Source organism: Pseudorasbora parva, chromosome 16 (assembly GCF_024679245.1).
Source record: "Pseudorasbora parva isolate DD20220531a chromosome 16, ASM2467924v1, whole genome shotgun sequence".
NCBI lineage: Eukaryota > Metazoa > Chordata > Actinopteri > Cypriniformes > Gobionidae > Pseudorasbora > Pseudorasbora parva.
Genome location: NC_090187.1, coordinates 6,773,708 through 6,788,640, shown reverse-complemented (window position 1 = coordinate 6,788,640; position 14,933 = coordinate 6,773,708). Strand labels below are relative to the sequence as shown.

Sequence of the window (14,933 nt, the reverse complement as noted above, 5' to 3'; positions counted from 1 at the left end):
TTCGGATCGCCAGTGTCACGTGATTTCAGCAGTTTGGCATGCGATCCGAATCATTGATCGATTCACTGATTCCGTTTGAATCTTTATTTGAGGATTGAACACAAACAAGGAAGAGAAGACAATACTGAATAAAGTTGTAATTTTTGTTATTTTTCGACCAAAATGTATTTTCGATGATTAAAGCTACACTTTGTGATATTTTCCCCCATCTAGTGGTGAAAAGGTATCACCAGTGAATAAGTTTCTGTTCCTCTCAATTCTGATTTCATTTTAACTCCTACGGTGGCTGATTTAGTCCAAGATTAACATGGCAAGCCCCCTCTTTACATTCGACACGGTGCCATTGAGTGTAAAAACGCGAAAGGCGAAACTTGAATTTACGGGTATGTCCCTTTTTGGCTAATGTACTTTCAAGATGGAGGGGCAACATGGCGACCAGCATTCGAACCCCTCACCCGTATGTATTTTCAATGGCATATTATAAACTTACGAGAATACTTTATTACCTGAAAGAAGTAAATATACATTAATGAGCACATATATTTTTGAAAGAACTAAGTGTTTTTAGCTAAGAATAAATTAAAAAAGTTACACAGTTCAGCTTTAAAGAGATTCTAACTAACCCACTGATATCACATATGGACTACTTTGGTGTTTTTATTCCCTTTCTGGACATGAACAGTAAAGTGTGTATACACTTAGATACGCTCTTAGAGTGGACCTACATTAGGGTGAGTCATTAATGACATCAATTTCATTTTTGGGTGAACTAACCCTTTAAGTCCTTGAATTTGAGGGTATTGTACCCGGAAAGTCCAAAGGTCCTTGAATTTGAAGTTAACCAAGGTGTGGGAACCCTGTTACTGTGTCAACAGCGTATATGAATGACACAGATGAGGTTGTTTTCAGTTGTTTCATTCGTTACTTCTCGTCGTCTCATACAATTAAGGTTGAACCACTCATTGTATTCTGGACCTTGAATGTTAAATTTGTGTTTCTGTTGGGTAGTTCAGAAAACTCTTGTGTCACCAAAAATATCTTAATTTGTTTTCAAAAGATGAACAAAGGTCTTACATGTTCTGAACGACATGAGGGTGAGGAATTAATGACAGATTTTTTTTTTTTTTTTGGCTGACTGCTCCTAAAACTTTACAGTGGCCACGTGATAAATGGACGGGGAAACTATATAAATGCAGAATATTAAATTAATAAAACATATATTTTATTATCGTGATAACTATTTGTTATAAGTCAGCAACACGTGTATAGGCTACCCTCAAAATGTTTTTGTAATGTTGATGCAATTATTTGTAAAAAAAAAAAAAAAAAAAAATAGCTCTATTTTCTCATGATACATTGCTATTTTTATTATGGTGGGGCTTAGAGCATTCATGTGCACTTCAACGACCTCGCTAATTTCAGAAGCATCTGGTTTGATTCTACGACCTCTCTGTTTTATATCTGAGCACTCCGCATCTGTTTGAGGTAAAGTAGCTTAATGGAAAACAGCTTCTGTTAAAAATGCTAAATTAGCTGTCGAGTGAGAAACCTTGGTGCTCAGGTGTGTTGGTCGATATAAGCACCAATCATGCTGATGGAAAAAAAGGGTGAGGCCGACGTAGCATTTTGAGTAACACACACACACACACACTGACACACTGACTTCCCGGGCAGTAGCGTGGTTTCCTCATGAGAAGGCTGATCAGTTTGGGGTAGGACTGTTGATAGACGCTCACACGGTAAGTGTTTTTTATTTTCTCTGTTCTGTTCAAAATTTTGAAAAATGTTTAACGTTAGTTTCATTTTACATGAACTATCAGTCAGTTTAATACCCACCATACTTAGCATATACCTCCAATGTAAATCTTACTATCATAGACATCATCGGTTCAAATTTAGATTTCATTAATAACATACTTATTACTTAGGCTATTTAGATTTTTGCAGCTGTAGCCTAACTCTGCAACAAATAGGACATCCACTAAATTACATATTATTTTCTTCTTCTTTCTTGGTCTGTTTCGATCTTCTTCTTCTTCTTTTTTTACTAGTTAATTTCCCCAGAAACTATGCTGAACACATTTTAACCAATGTGTTAGTTTTCCTTCAAAATACAGTTTGACCAGTTTATAAACGTTATAAACGAATTTATCAGGCATGATCTAAAAAGAAGACACCACTGACTACGTTTGACCTTGATAATTTCCCTTCAGTTAGTTATGCCCATAAATTCCACCATACGTGTTTCAAACTGTAGTAGGCTATGCTGCATCACGTTACATTTGGTGAGGTATTATAATCTTGGAAATAAAAGCTTTATTTTGCTAATATTTAGATTTGTTAATGTGTTTATCATTTGAATTAAATAATAATTACATACAGATATGGTAAAAACCATAGTTAATTGCCTTTAATTTTGATAATAGCTACTGGAAAGGAAAGTGCATTCCTGAAAATAGCTGAGGCTTTGAGATAAAGCCACAATCAGCCCAATTGTTTTATCAATAATAATATCAGGTTTGCTATAATACTATATACTGCAGAAATGGATCAGGGTGAAGGGCTGGAGCATGAGTCACATGTTAGATTACACAGGTTCTAAGACCCAGCCAGTACACACTTTCACTCTGGTCTAAGAGCCTACTATCTGTCCCTGAGATCAGTAAAGTGTCCTTACGGAAGTGAAATGTGCTTCATTCAAGAGCCTGTACTGTTTAATTGGTCACCTGAGGCCATATTTATTTTCAATAAATTAAAACCTTGTTTATTTTTAGATCCACATACAACAAAATATTTCTGCTAATGTATGCAGATTATAAATAAAATATTAGCTGTAATGTTTTGATTTGGCATCTAAAAATAGACCTAGACTTCTTCCAGTAAGTTTTAAGAGGGTTTGTTCACACAGAAATGTACTCACCCTCATGTCATTCCAAACTCACTTCTTACCTTCTGAACAAACCCGAAAACATATTTTGAGGAATGTTTTGGTGGTTTCGTTTATCCATACAATGGACGGCTCCTTCAAAGTATATTGTTGTGTTCTGCACAAGAAAGAAATCCTGGTTTGGAACAACATGGGAGTAAGTACATTTGTGACAGTAATTTTCATTTTTGAGTGAACTGTGACTTTATGCGACTGTTAACCCCCACCCAACAATACCCTGGTGGTATTTGAAGTGCTGTGTGTGTTCATGCAGATCTTACTGCTGTTAAGAGGCTGTAGGCTTCAAGTTACGTCTTGTTCCTGTGATCTCACTAGCATTACTGTTTCCTTGTGTCTGCTAGGCTCGCAGCTGAACATCACTGGGAATATAATCGAAGAAACTGAATTTGGAAGATGATGCACGTTACATGTTTGTCATGCCTATAAAAAGTAAGTGTAGGATCAATTAACATTGATCCCCAAGGAGGAACAAATGAAATAGGCTAGAGCAGCGCTTCAACGCAAAAACATTCTGTTGTGTGAACCCCCACCATTTCCTGTAGAGACCAACATCCTTTCTTGCATCTCTTAACTGAGTTGTTGTAAAATGAGAAAGAAATATACAAAATTCCTCATCACAGCAGTAGCTGGCAGCCTTTGCTTTGTCATATTCTATTCCCAATTAAAGGATGTGGAAGTCACACAAAGAGACATGGCCAAAATGCCTTCAGTTACAACTGAAAAACCTACAACTGTAGTGAAAAGCACCATGAAAAATACAACCAAAAATGTAACGCTGAGCAAACTCCTTACCATTTCTGAGAATTTCAGAAAAGACATTCCACAAAACGGTGCCTTCTGGAACCGAAAACTTCATTCTCTTCTCAGGCAATTTGACTCCGTCAACAATGAAACACTTGGGGAGCTGCAAAAAAAGTTTCACTGTAAGCCGGAGAGTTTAGAGTTGCTAAAAACGAACATTCAGGATTTTCAGTCATATCCCCCTCTTTACGGAGACTTCCTTAAAGGAATGGATTGTCGAGACCCGCCAGTTGTTCACGATCAACCTGACAAGTGTACGTCCGAACACATTTTTCTTCTCTTTGCAATCAAATCCAGCCCAAAGCATTTCGAGAGGCGCCAAGCAGTCCGAGAGACCTGGGGAAGAGAAGGGTTGTATGAAAGCGGACTTCAGGTACGAACCGTCTTTCTGCTGGGTCGATCATCTTCGGATGATCCCAATCTCGACAAAATGGTTTCATATGAAGCTCAGCAGTTTCGAGACCTGCTCGTTTGGGATTTTCAGGACACCTTTTACAACCTGACTCTCAAGGAGCATGGGTTCTTCAAGTGGATGCTGAATCAATGTCCTAAGGTGTCTTTCATTTTTAAGGGTGACGATGATGTTTTTGCCAACACTAAAGCAATACTGAATCATCTGAAGTCTCTGGAGCCTGCACAGGCCTCGTCGTTGTACACCGGACAGATAATTTATAATGCCACACCGCTACGGGACCCTAAAATCAAATACTGTGTTCCTGAGTCTTTCTATGAAGGTCCTTATCCTCCTTATGCTGGTGGCGGTGGATTCCTCTTTTCTGCAAACCTCGTCCCATCTCTTTACCATGTTTCTTTTTACATACCCTTCTTCCCTATTGATGACGTCTACAACGGGATGTGCTTTAAAGCAATAGGAATTACTCCGACCAAACACGATGGTTTCCAGACATTTGACATTCGGGAACAAGATCGAGAGAACCCCTGTGTGCACAGAAACTTGCTTCTGGTGCACCAACGCAGCCCTCAGCAGACCATGAGACTGTGGAGAAGTATGCACAGCTCCATGCTGACCTGCTGATATGTTCAATACCTGATAAACGGACCATTATTAGACCATTTTAGCTGTTGTGCTGTGTGTGACAACCCTTATGTTGAATAAGAATAAGCTGGTAAAAAAAGTGCAGTAAGGTACCTTTCTGAGACTCTGGATGAAGGCTTCTTTTAGTTAAGTTTTTTCATTTGAATTTGTTTCATTAATGTACTTGAAAACTTGTTTCTGTGCAATTGACGCTGAGCTCTTTATGGGTTATCTTTAAGGCAGTGTTTCCCAACTCAACACATTTTCGAACTCTTCCTAATAAAACATACCAAATTCAGCTCTTCTGCTCCCCACTAGAGACACTAGCTATGTTTCCATCTCCCTGTTTTTATGCAAAATTGGAAATATTGCATCAGAAATGTAATATTTTGCAAAAAGGTTTTAACCCTCACTTGAAGTAATACTAATTGGAGATGGCTACGGATTTGCCAAATAAAATAAATCCTGAATCAACTGTTTCTGCTGATAGTGTTTTGTTTACTGTTGGTTACTATGTTACAATACGACCGCTTGAACAACTTGATGGAAACAGACTTAATTTTTTTTCTTAGTGTGCCTCTCGGAAGAGAATTGGAAAACACTGTTTTAAGGGATAGATCATCCAAAAGTTACTTGCTTTGTCCTGCAGAACACTGATATGTTGAAGATTGTTTCTGTTGGTTTTGTTCTTATTGTGAAATTGGACCTAAATCTTTAAAATTCCAAAAAAATGTGTGTGAAATTAATCTATAAGGCCCCATTGGAATATCATTTTCTGTAGCGATATGATCACAGTATATGATGAACGGATCAACGTGTCTGAAGGGGCAACCCGATCACACATAAATGCGTATAAATAGTACGAGTGTGCAATGTCGTGGAATGTATACGGCAACTCATTTTGGCGTGCATATGATACGCTGTTTTTCCCGTGCATATGATACGCACTTTATGGCGTTTATATGACACGCTCTTGGGTAGGTTTAGGGTGGTGGGGTGGTGGGTTCGTATGTATACTACGCCATAAAATGCGTATCATATGCACGCGAAAAACAGTGTGCCATAGACACGGCAAAATGAGTTTTGGCGTATACATTCCACGACATTGCACACTCGTACTATTTATACGCATTTATGTGAGAATACCCTGGAAGGGCTGTCATTCTTTTAAATATCCTCGTGTTTCACGGAAGAATGTTAGTCAAACATGCTTTGAATGGCTTGAGGGTGTGTGACAGAAATAATCTGTGTGTGTGTGTGTGTGTGTGTGTGTGTGTGTGTGTGTGTGTGTGTGTGTGTGTGTGTGTGTGTGGTGGGGATGTCAAACAAATGGAATGTCAAAGTGGTTTTCAAATTTAATGACGTTCAGTCACATTTTGATCAGTTTATCGTACAGGGAAATCTTTGCTGATATTGCAACTATTTCAAACTGGTCATGTGAATTCACCACATTCATCAACCGAAAACAACTTTGGTTTTAAAAAGGTGACTTCTGTTTGAGCTGTGCTTCATAATTTGATGCACTATTGAAAATAGACAATTAACCTTTTTCCCTGAAAAATGCCACTAATCTGACCACACCGGTACAATATGCTGTACCAGTGAAGCTGTTGTATTAATTCACACTACCTTTTTTGTCCTATTTTAAAATGTGAAAGTTTTGGACTTTTTAAACGTTTTTGTACATTCTTCACGCGAATATATTCTTCCGTGTACAATGGGAGAAAGAAAGCTAATATTTTACAAGTTTGAATACGACTCATCAAATTGGCGTTTGTGTATGGTGGCAGTATTTCTTGGACACTGTTCTTGGAAAGCACATGTTCTTGGAACATGGGCCTTGTGGGAAACAAATGTCTTCTAGACGGTTTCAATGGCAACAACATAAACAAACGTTACTACACAAGTGCACTTGTGTGGCAAAGAGGCAGCGTTATCTTTCTTATGTGTTATATTTCATTTTAATTGTGCAACATTATCTTTCCCATTTCTGTCTGCAATGAGGGAAATTGCCCGCCTTAAGGGTTAGTTCACCCAAAACTGAAAATCCTGTTATTTATTACTCACCCTCATGTCGATCCCAACCTGTTAGACCTTAGAGAAGAAAAATATCATCTTCAAGATGAACGAAGGTTTTACAGGTTTGGAACGACATGAGGGTGAGTAATTAATGACAGAATAATTTTTTTTTGGGTGAACTAAATGTACAGTAGCCCATATAAATGCTTGCGCCCTCGCCTTTCAATTATACAATGTGTCTAAATCATGTTTCTTTGTTTTATTATATAAGATTAATGTTGGGAAACTTAAACTTGTAGATAAAGTGTACCCTATTTGAGACTCACTGTATGAATGCATCAGAGAAATCCCGTGCTATATGGGTACTGTCATTGATAGAAGATAAAGTAAAAGTTGTTTTACATTCTGTGATGTAAGGCCTATTAAATACTCAATTTAAATATTTTCCAGGAAACATAAATCCGATCAGTTATCCAGATGGCGACCACTTGATGTGAAGAAATATAAAAAAAGGCTGTGTCCTGACTGACATGATCGCATGTTAATGCAAAGTGTAAACGCAGCCAGAATAAGTTACCAGTAGATTATTTCTGATAACCAGCTAAATAAATAAGTAAATTACATTAGACATACAGTCTAAATTACATAGATGCTGCTCTTGTATGCGGTCAGACTGGTTTTTATTATGGGTAAATATCCACACTGTTTTTGCAAACAAAGACCGGAAATTGACTTCGGGCCAAGCACGTAACCGTGTGCGTTCGATGAAACCGTCTATATTATTACTCTATTATATTATAATTATATATATTAGGCACTGTTTTTCAGGGCTGCGCTTCTCCATTAAGCATTAACACCTATGGTCTCTATAGTTAACTTGGCTAAACAACCGTTAATGTTTCTGAGAAACGCAGGCCATATTTGTGAGCTGTGATAAATTTTTGCGATTAGCATCGTTACCTGTGAATTATCTTACTTGTGTGAAAATGTAACAAAGTGTAATATGTTTTATGTACACTAACAATGCTGGGTTATTTCAACCAATGTTTGGGTCAAATATGGACAAACCATAACCGTTGGGTTTAAAATTTTCATAGTTTTTTTTTAAACCAATTGTTGCAACCAGCATATGAAGTTCAAGCTGTAGTATGTGCTTAAATGGTGTTTAAATGTTTCGGCTGTTGTATCATTTTCCATGCTGCTGTGTCCATGTGTGTCTGTGTGAATTATAATGAATTGCACATCCAAAACACGTAAAGTTGTAAAGTTAAAGTTCACATTAAAATTATTTTGTGATGGTTATATCAAGAATAAGAACCTAATTCAACTGATTTTGAGGGGCTGATTTTGTGTTTAACAAGAATTTTAGAGAATAGTTTATTTAGTTTTGAATAAGGGGGAAGCATGCATTGACACAGAACTCACAGAAATGAGGAACCTGTCGTGGGAAAAACATGAACAGACACGTAGTTAGTTTACATTTTCTTTCTAAAAATTGAAATATTCATCAATTGAATAGGGTGTTTTGGGCCATTTTTACATGACAACTGCTAAAACTGGTTGGTGGTGTTGGTGGTGATGTCACTTTGTAAAGAAACACTACATTTCTATTTACTGAACACATAATACATGAGCATGGCGTCACTGTTTCCACAAATTTACATGGAGATGATAACCAGAGATGGTATCCTTGATGCTGATGTCGTGTAAATGAATGGACAAAATCCATAATATATTTTATTGCATAAACCACCCCTATATTAATTAAACAACATGCTGTTCATTCGGAACTATGGGAACATGATGATGGAAAAAATATATATATATTTTGTGTAAAAATAAAAGCTTTGCATTCCCTTGAGAAACTTTGCTTTCACTCCAAATTATATTTCAATGTTTTAAAGGGACATATTTTTATTTACTCAACCACATGTCGTTGTACACCTCATAAAAATATGTGGACATGGACATGGTGATGAAAAATGTTGAGAAAAAATTATATTTGAATGCTTTTGTGTTAACAGAACCTTTGCATTCCCCCGAGAAACACAAGAGAATGCAAAATGTGCTGTTCTTTTTGAACATTTTGCATTTGGTTGTAAAGGGACCCCTTCTGTTTAAAGTTGGGTATTACAAATAATATAGTTTGAGTCCTTATATGATGCATCACAAATGTGAGCCTAGTTTCAGCAGCAGCAGCAGCAGCAGGTAAGAGCATGCGGTGATGTAAAGAGCCTTTTATGTGTTATATTAACATGTACACTTGCAGTAGAATTCAGTTTTTTGTATTTGTACAGTTTTACGTTATTCCTTAGGCAACAGCAAAGCTTGAAAATCAATTCCTACATCTGTTGTTTTTAAGAGGCGGTATCTGACTGCGTACTCAAGCAAGGTGTTTGAAATAAAGGGCAGAACAGTAAAACGAAAATCTTCGATGACCAACTTCTATATTACAACTCCACGGCGGGGAGCAAGCAAGCTCATGAGGTGATCTTCCTTTTAAAATGTCAAATCACCTTCACATCTGGATCACTGAGGCAAACATTTACATTCATGTTTGTCACGACATTCAAGAGGCTAATCAGCTGTAACCACAGCCGTTGCAATGGCTAGAGGCTAAAGCAGAAGTAGTGTTTGCTAAGAAAGAAAGCAAACTGAAAATACAAAAAGCCCAGCTTGAGGTATCATTAAAGACTTTAAAACTGTAAAAGAGAGCTGCAGCGATAGAAGCGAAGGTAGTGGCTTTAGAGACAGCAGCAGAGCAAGAAAGTAGAGGGAATTTGAATGTAATCGAGATACCAATAGAAGATGTAACAGAATGCACACAGGCTTAATTATCATGACAGGCAGATAGTGCCGTGGATTCACAAATGCCAGTACTGGATGGGCCATTTCATGATAACGGAGGCATAAACGTTTCAGAAGTGCAACAAACACAGGCTACTGAATCGTGCTTGCAGCAGGAAGGTCGGCGTAGTTTTTATGCCACACCACCTAAGTCTCAGCCTACCGATGCAGAATGTGTGCAGTATCCTACCATTTCTCAGTCCGTGGATGTACGGTTTACCTGCCCCATTCAGCATGTGTTGTCCAGGTCACCCTGACGATGTATAGCGCCAACGATCTGCAACATTTCAAGGCTGTGAGGAAAGTAGTGTGGACAGGCGGATGCCGCTCAACTAGTCTCAGACTCAGCTTCATCCTTACAAGCTGGGCAATATCAAGATAATCTCTATGCAAATAATCAAATGTCTCAAGTTTATCGCAAGACGTGAATTGGTGTCCACCAACCTTACGCAGTTTAATGATCATCCAGAGACTTTCAGAGCATCCTTCATAAATGCCACTAAATACCTCTCCTTGCTAGGTGAGATGGACTTGCTAGTAAAATGGCTGGAGTGTGAGTCAGCTGAGCCTGCAAAACGAATCAGTGCTGTGTACATTAACCATCCACTACAAGGGCCCAACAGTTCATGGAACAAGACTTTTATATGGAGGATGGATTGAAATCTGTACCCACCCTAGAGATGGCCATCTACCTGTTAAAAAGGAAACAGCTGGATCTAATTTGAAGTTGCATGAATTGCCTTCAAACAGCAAGGAAGTTGTAAGAACTTTCCCATCTGAAAATTATGCCAACTCACTGAAAGAACTGGATTTAGGTGTCAGCTCACATCCGATGCAATGCAGTCTTGGCTTGCTTTGGAACTTGGACAGAGACTGCTTCATCTTCCATGTCTAAAAGGATAAAAGGCCTTACACTAGGCATGGACTTCTGTCTGTAATAAACAGTTTGTATGACCTACTAGGATTTGTGGCCCCTATCACAGTTCAAGGCAAAGTACTACTGAGTGAACTAACGTAGAATGCTGCAGACTGGTATGTGCCCTTATCTGTGAACAAACAAAAGGTGTGGGAGGAATGGAGAGATTCTTTTTAAGAACTGCCACATGTACAAGTCCCAAGAAGCTATGGGCTTACATCAATGTCAGGTGCCAAGTTCAAGGAGCTTTTTTTTTTTTTTTTTTTTTTTAGATGCTTCAGTAATTGCAGCAGTTGCTTGCCTCAAAACCGTTGACTCAGATAGTAACTGTCATACAGGGTTCATCATAGGCAAAGCAAGGCTTGCGCCACAACCAGAGCACACTATACCTCGTCTCGAACTGTGGCGGCTGCCTTGGCTGTGAACATGATGGACACAATTACTGCAGCGATTGCTGTCAAATTCAATGAGATTACTTTCTACAAATATAGTAGAGTGGTCCTTGTTTATATCTACAATGAGAAACGTAGATTTCATGTTTATGTAAGCAATCGTGTACAGATAATACGGGACAGCACCAATCCAGAACAATGGCATTATGTGAGCTCAGAGGATAATCCATCTGATGTTGCAACACGACCAGTAGCTCTAAACAAATTGCAGGGCACCATCTGGTTCAGTGGACCGGCATTCTTGCAACACCCCAAAACAGAGACATTCCCTAGAGAACCCCTTTGCACTTGTTGATCATGATCGAGATTCAGAAGTTTGTCCAGAAGTAACAGTGTTGTATACCAGGGTCTCAAAAAGCTTTGAACGCTGTTCGGATTGGAGCTGACTGATCAGAGCGTTTGGAAAGCTGATTCATTTGCATGCTCTTATAAGCAGGGCCAAAACGACATCCCTCAAGGCATGCAAAGGATGCAATCTTCCTCGTAGTGCTGGCACAGTACTTAAGAGCACAGAAGTTGTCATATGAGCTGTACAACAGGAAACGTATGCTGGCGAGCTGCAGTGCCTCAAATGAAACGAATCACTTCCCAAAACCAGCACTCTTTGAAAACTAGATCCCTTCATTGATCAGAGCGGATTGTTGAGGCTCGGAGGTCGTCTGGTTAAAGCAGAACTAGGTTCTGAAGAAAAGAGACTCTCCCTCATTATACCTGGTAGGAACCATGTAGCATTACTTCTAACACAACACTTTCATGAGCAAATGCATCATCAGCGTCGCCATTTCACAGAGGGAGCGATAAGATATGCCGGCTACTGGATAATAGGAGGCAAATGAGGTCTCATCCATTCCTGCGTTATATGCCGCAGACTCGGGAGGGGCTGCGAGACTCAAAAGATGGTAGATCTGCCATCTGACAGGCTCAGTGCGGAGCCTCCTTTCACACGTGGGATTAGATGTGTTTGGGCCCTGGTCAGTATCTGCTTGTAGGACAAGAGGCGGCTATGCAGAAAGCAAAAGAATGCTCTTTAAGTGTCTTAAGTATCAGAGCTATTCATATAGAAGTGATTGAGTCCATGGATACCTCCTGCTTCATTAATGTATTAAGGAGGTTTCTGGCAATTCGGGGTCCAGTGAAACACATTTGCTCCGACAGAGTGACTAATTTCATTGGAGCCTGTAAGGACTTGAAAATTATTTCCAATGTTGATGAAAAGGCAGTGAAACAATTCCTGTCAAATCACAGCTGCCTATGGACATTGAACCCTCCGCATTCATCGCATATGGGCGGCGCATGGGAAAGGAGGATTGGCTTTGCTCGCAGGATCTTGGATTCTATGCTTCTTCAGGGGCCTAAGGGATTAAGCCGGGATATCTTGGTGATCCTGGCTCAATTTATCTGCTGATATACAGTTATTGTTATTGCTATCATTCTTGGTGTGAGTGTGCCTTTAGGGTACGTTTACACGACAATGGTGTACTAAATGTTGCATATAGATGACAAGATCACCAAGATATCCCGGCTTAATCCCTTATTCTAGTTTTGTGCAATAGGCCCCTGATGACATCCTCTAAACTCCCGAATGAGGTACTTCATGGCGGAGATTACTGCCATTATAAACATCAGACCACTGATACCCGTGTCAACCGATCCAACAGATCCTTTCATCCTAACACTTGCCACATTACTTACCCAAAAGACTTGTACCAGCTCAGTTCCACCTGGGGACTTTGGAAACCCTGACCTGTATAAACAACAGTGGCGTACAGTGCAAAGTCTCGCAAATACCTTCTGGGACAGATGGCGTAATCAGTACCTTTCAACCCTTCAGCATCAACGGAAGTGGCAGCATCAAAACCCCAGCATTTCGTAATTGAAAGAATTTAACGAAAAAATCTGGTTATGGTTACACTTAAAATCAGAGCCGATCCTGAACTCCCTGGGGTCCTAAGCAAAATTCTGCTAAGAGGCCCTCCTACCTGACCCGTAAGCTATTTAAACCATTTGCCATTGCCATGCAGTTACACCTGACACCTTAGTGCTCCCAATACAATCCTTCCTCCTTTGAACAAAAAATGAGGAGTCAAAGAATGAGGTTCAAACAAACAATATTTATTGAAGAGTATTTTCTATATAATCTTAAGATAGTACTTGCTGAAGAAGACGGCTTTACTGTTGGTGAATCTGGCTGTACTGGGTCTGTGCTAGTACTGGCTGAGGCTGGATGTGGATCATCTGGGTCTGTGCTAGTACTGGCTGAGGCTGGATGTGGATCATCTGGGTCTGTGCTAGTACTGGCTGAGGCTGGATGTGGATCATCTGGGTCTGTGCTAGTACTGGCTGAGGCTGGATGTGGATCATCTGGGTCTGTGCTAGTACTGGCTGAGGCTGGATGTGGATCATCTGGGTCTGTGCTAGTACTGGCTGAGGCTGGATGTGGATCATCTGGGTCTGTGCTAGTACTGGCTGAGGCTGGATGTGGATCATCTGGGTCTGTGCTAGTACTGGCTGAGGCTGGATGTGGATCATCTGGGTCTGTGCTAGTACTGGCTGAGGCTGGATGTGGATCATCTGGGTCTGTGCTTGTACTGGCTGAGGCTGGATGTGGATCCTCTGGGTCTGTGCTAGTACTGGCTGAGGCTGGATGTGGATCATCTGGGTCTGTGCTAGTACTGGCTGAGGCTGGATGTGGATCATCTGGGTCTGTGCTAGTAATGGCTGAGGCTGGATGTGGATCATCTGGGTCTGTGCTTGTACTGGCTGAGGCTGGATGTGGATCATCTGGGTCTGTGCTAGTAGTGGCTGAGGCTGGATGTGGATCATCTGGGTCTGTGCTAGTACTGGCTGAGGCTGGATGTGGATCCTCTGGGTCTGTGCTAGTACTGGCTGAGGCTGGATGTGGATCCTCTGGGTCTGTGCTTGTACTGGCTGAGGCTGGATGTGGATCATCTGGGTCTGTGCTAGTACTGGCTGAGGCTGGATGTGGATCATCTGGGTCTGTGCTAGTACTGGCTGAGGCTGGATGTGGATCATCTGGGTCTGTGCTAGTACTGGCTGAGGCTGGATGTGGATCATCTGGGTCTGTGCTAGTACTGGCTGAGGCTGGATGTGGATCATCTGGGTCTGTGCTAGTACTGGCTGAGGCTGGATGTGGATCCTCTGGGTCTGTGCTTGTACTGGCTGAGGCTGGATGTGGATCATCTGGGTCTGTGCTTGTACTGGCAGATGATCCAGCATCTCCTCTACTTACAAACTTAAGCATAGCACCTGCAAATTATAGATAAAACAATTTATGAGCAGCATCAGACCCATTCAAACTGGCTCCCCCAGATTTTTTTTAATACATTTTCAAATATAAAATACTATTTATAGTATGGCTTGGCTCTTGTAATGTTTAACAAACTAGTGATTCAGATATCAAGAACCTCTGTGAGTGATGACATCATTGTTGATATCAAGAATTCACTTTTGTACAAGTAAACATGTAATCCCGTATATCAAGTAAAAATTCCAGACCTTATATCAAGAATTCACAATGTATTTATTTATTGACATTAAAAATGCATAAATTGTGAATAAATAAAAGTTAAATGGCTTGCCATAGGATGCTACTGTGTTTTATATTATGCATGTTAAAGCAATATTTGATTTATTGTTATTATTTACTGAGGGATGTGCATCCATATTGACCAGTATGTCCAGCTAATTATTATCAACATTTTAAATTCAATATAGCCAATAAATCAATAGTCATCATTGTCAAATTGTCAATACATTGCTTTCCATCTTGCATAATTTGTGCAGTAGTTTAGAGTTGTAACTAAACATTGACTAAGACTATAATCATTGTCTTGTTTTAAAAGTATGTAGCCTATGTGCACTTATGATGAGGAGGAGGACCATCACGCCCATATA

At 39.8% G+C, this 14,933-nt stretch overlaps 1 protein-coding gene across 1 annotated transcript; it reads left to right on the top strand.

The window, feature by feature from the left end:
• The first annotated feature begins 1,541 nt into the window (after positions 1 to 1,541).
• Positions 1,542 to 5,605, top strand: b3gnt2l (UDP-GlcNAc:betaGal beta-1,3-N-acetylglucosaminyltransferase 2, like). The gene is made up of 2 exons (XM_067419372.1): positions 1,542 to 1,739; positions 3,289 to 5,605. The coding sequence occupies exon 2, from the start codon at positions 3,534 to 3,536 to the stop codon at positions 4,782 to 4,784; it is 1,251 nt and encodes a 416-aa protein (XP_067275473.1). The 5' UTR covers positions 1,542 to 1,739; positions 3,289 to 3,533; the 3' UTR covers positions 4,785 to 5,605.
• Positions 5,606 to 14,933: the final 9,328 nt, after the last annotated feature.

Coding starts and splice junctions, on each gene's coding strand:
- b3gnt2l (XM_067419372.1), top strand. CDS start 3,534: ATGAGAAAGAAATATACAAAATTCCTCATCACAGCAGTAGCTGGCAGC.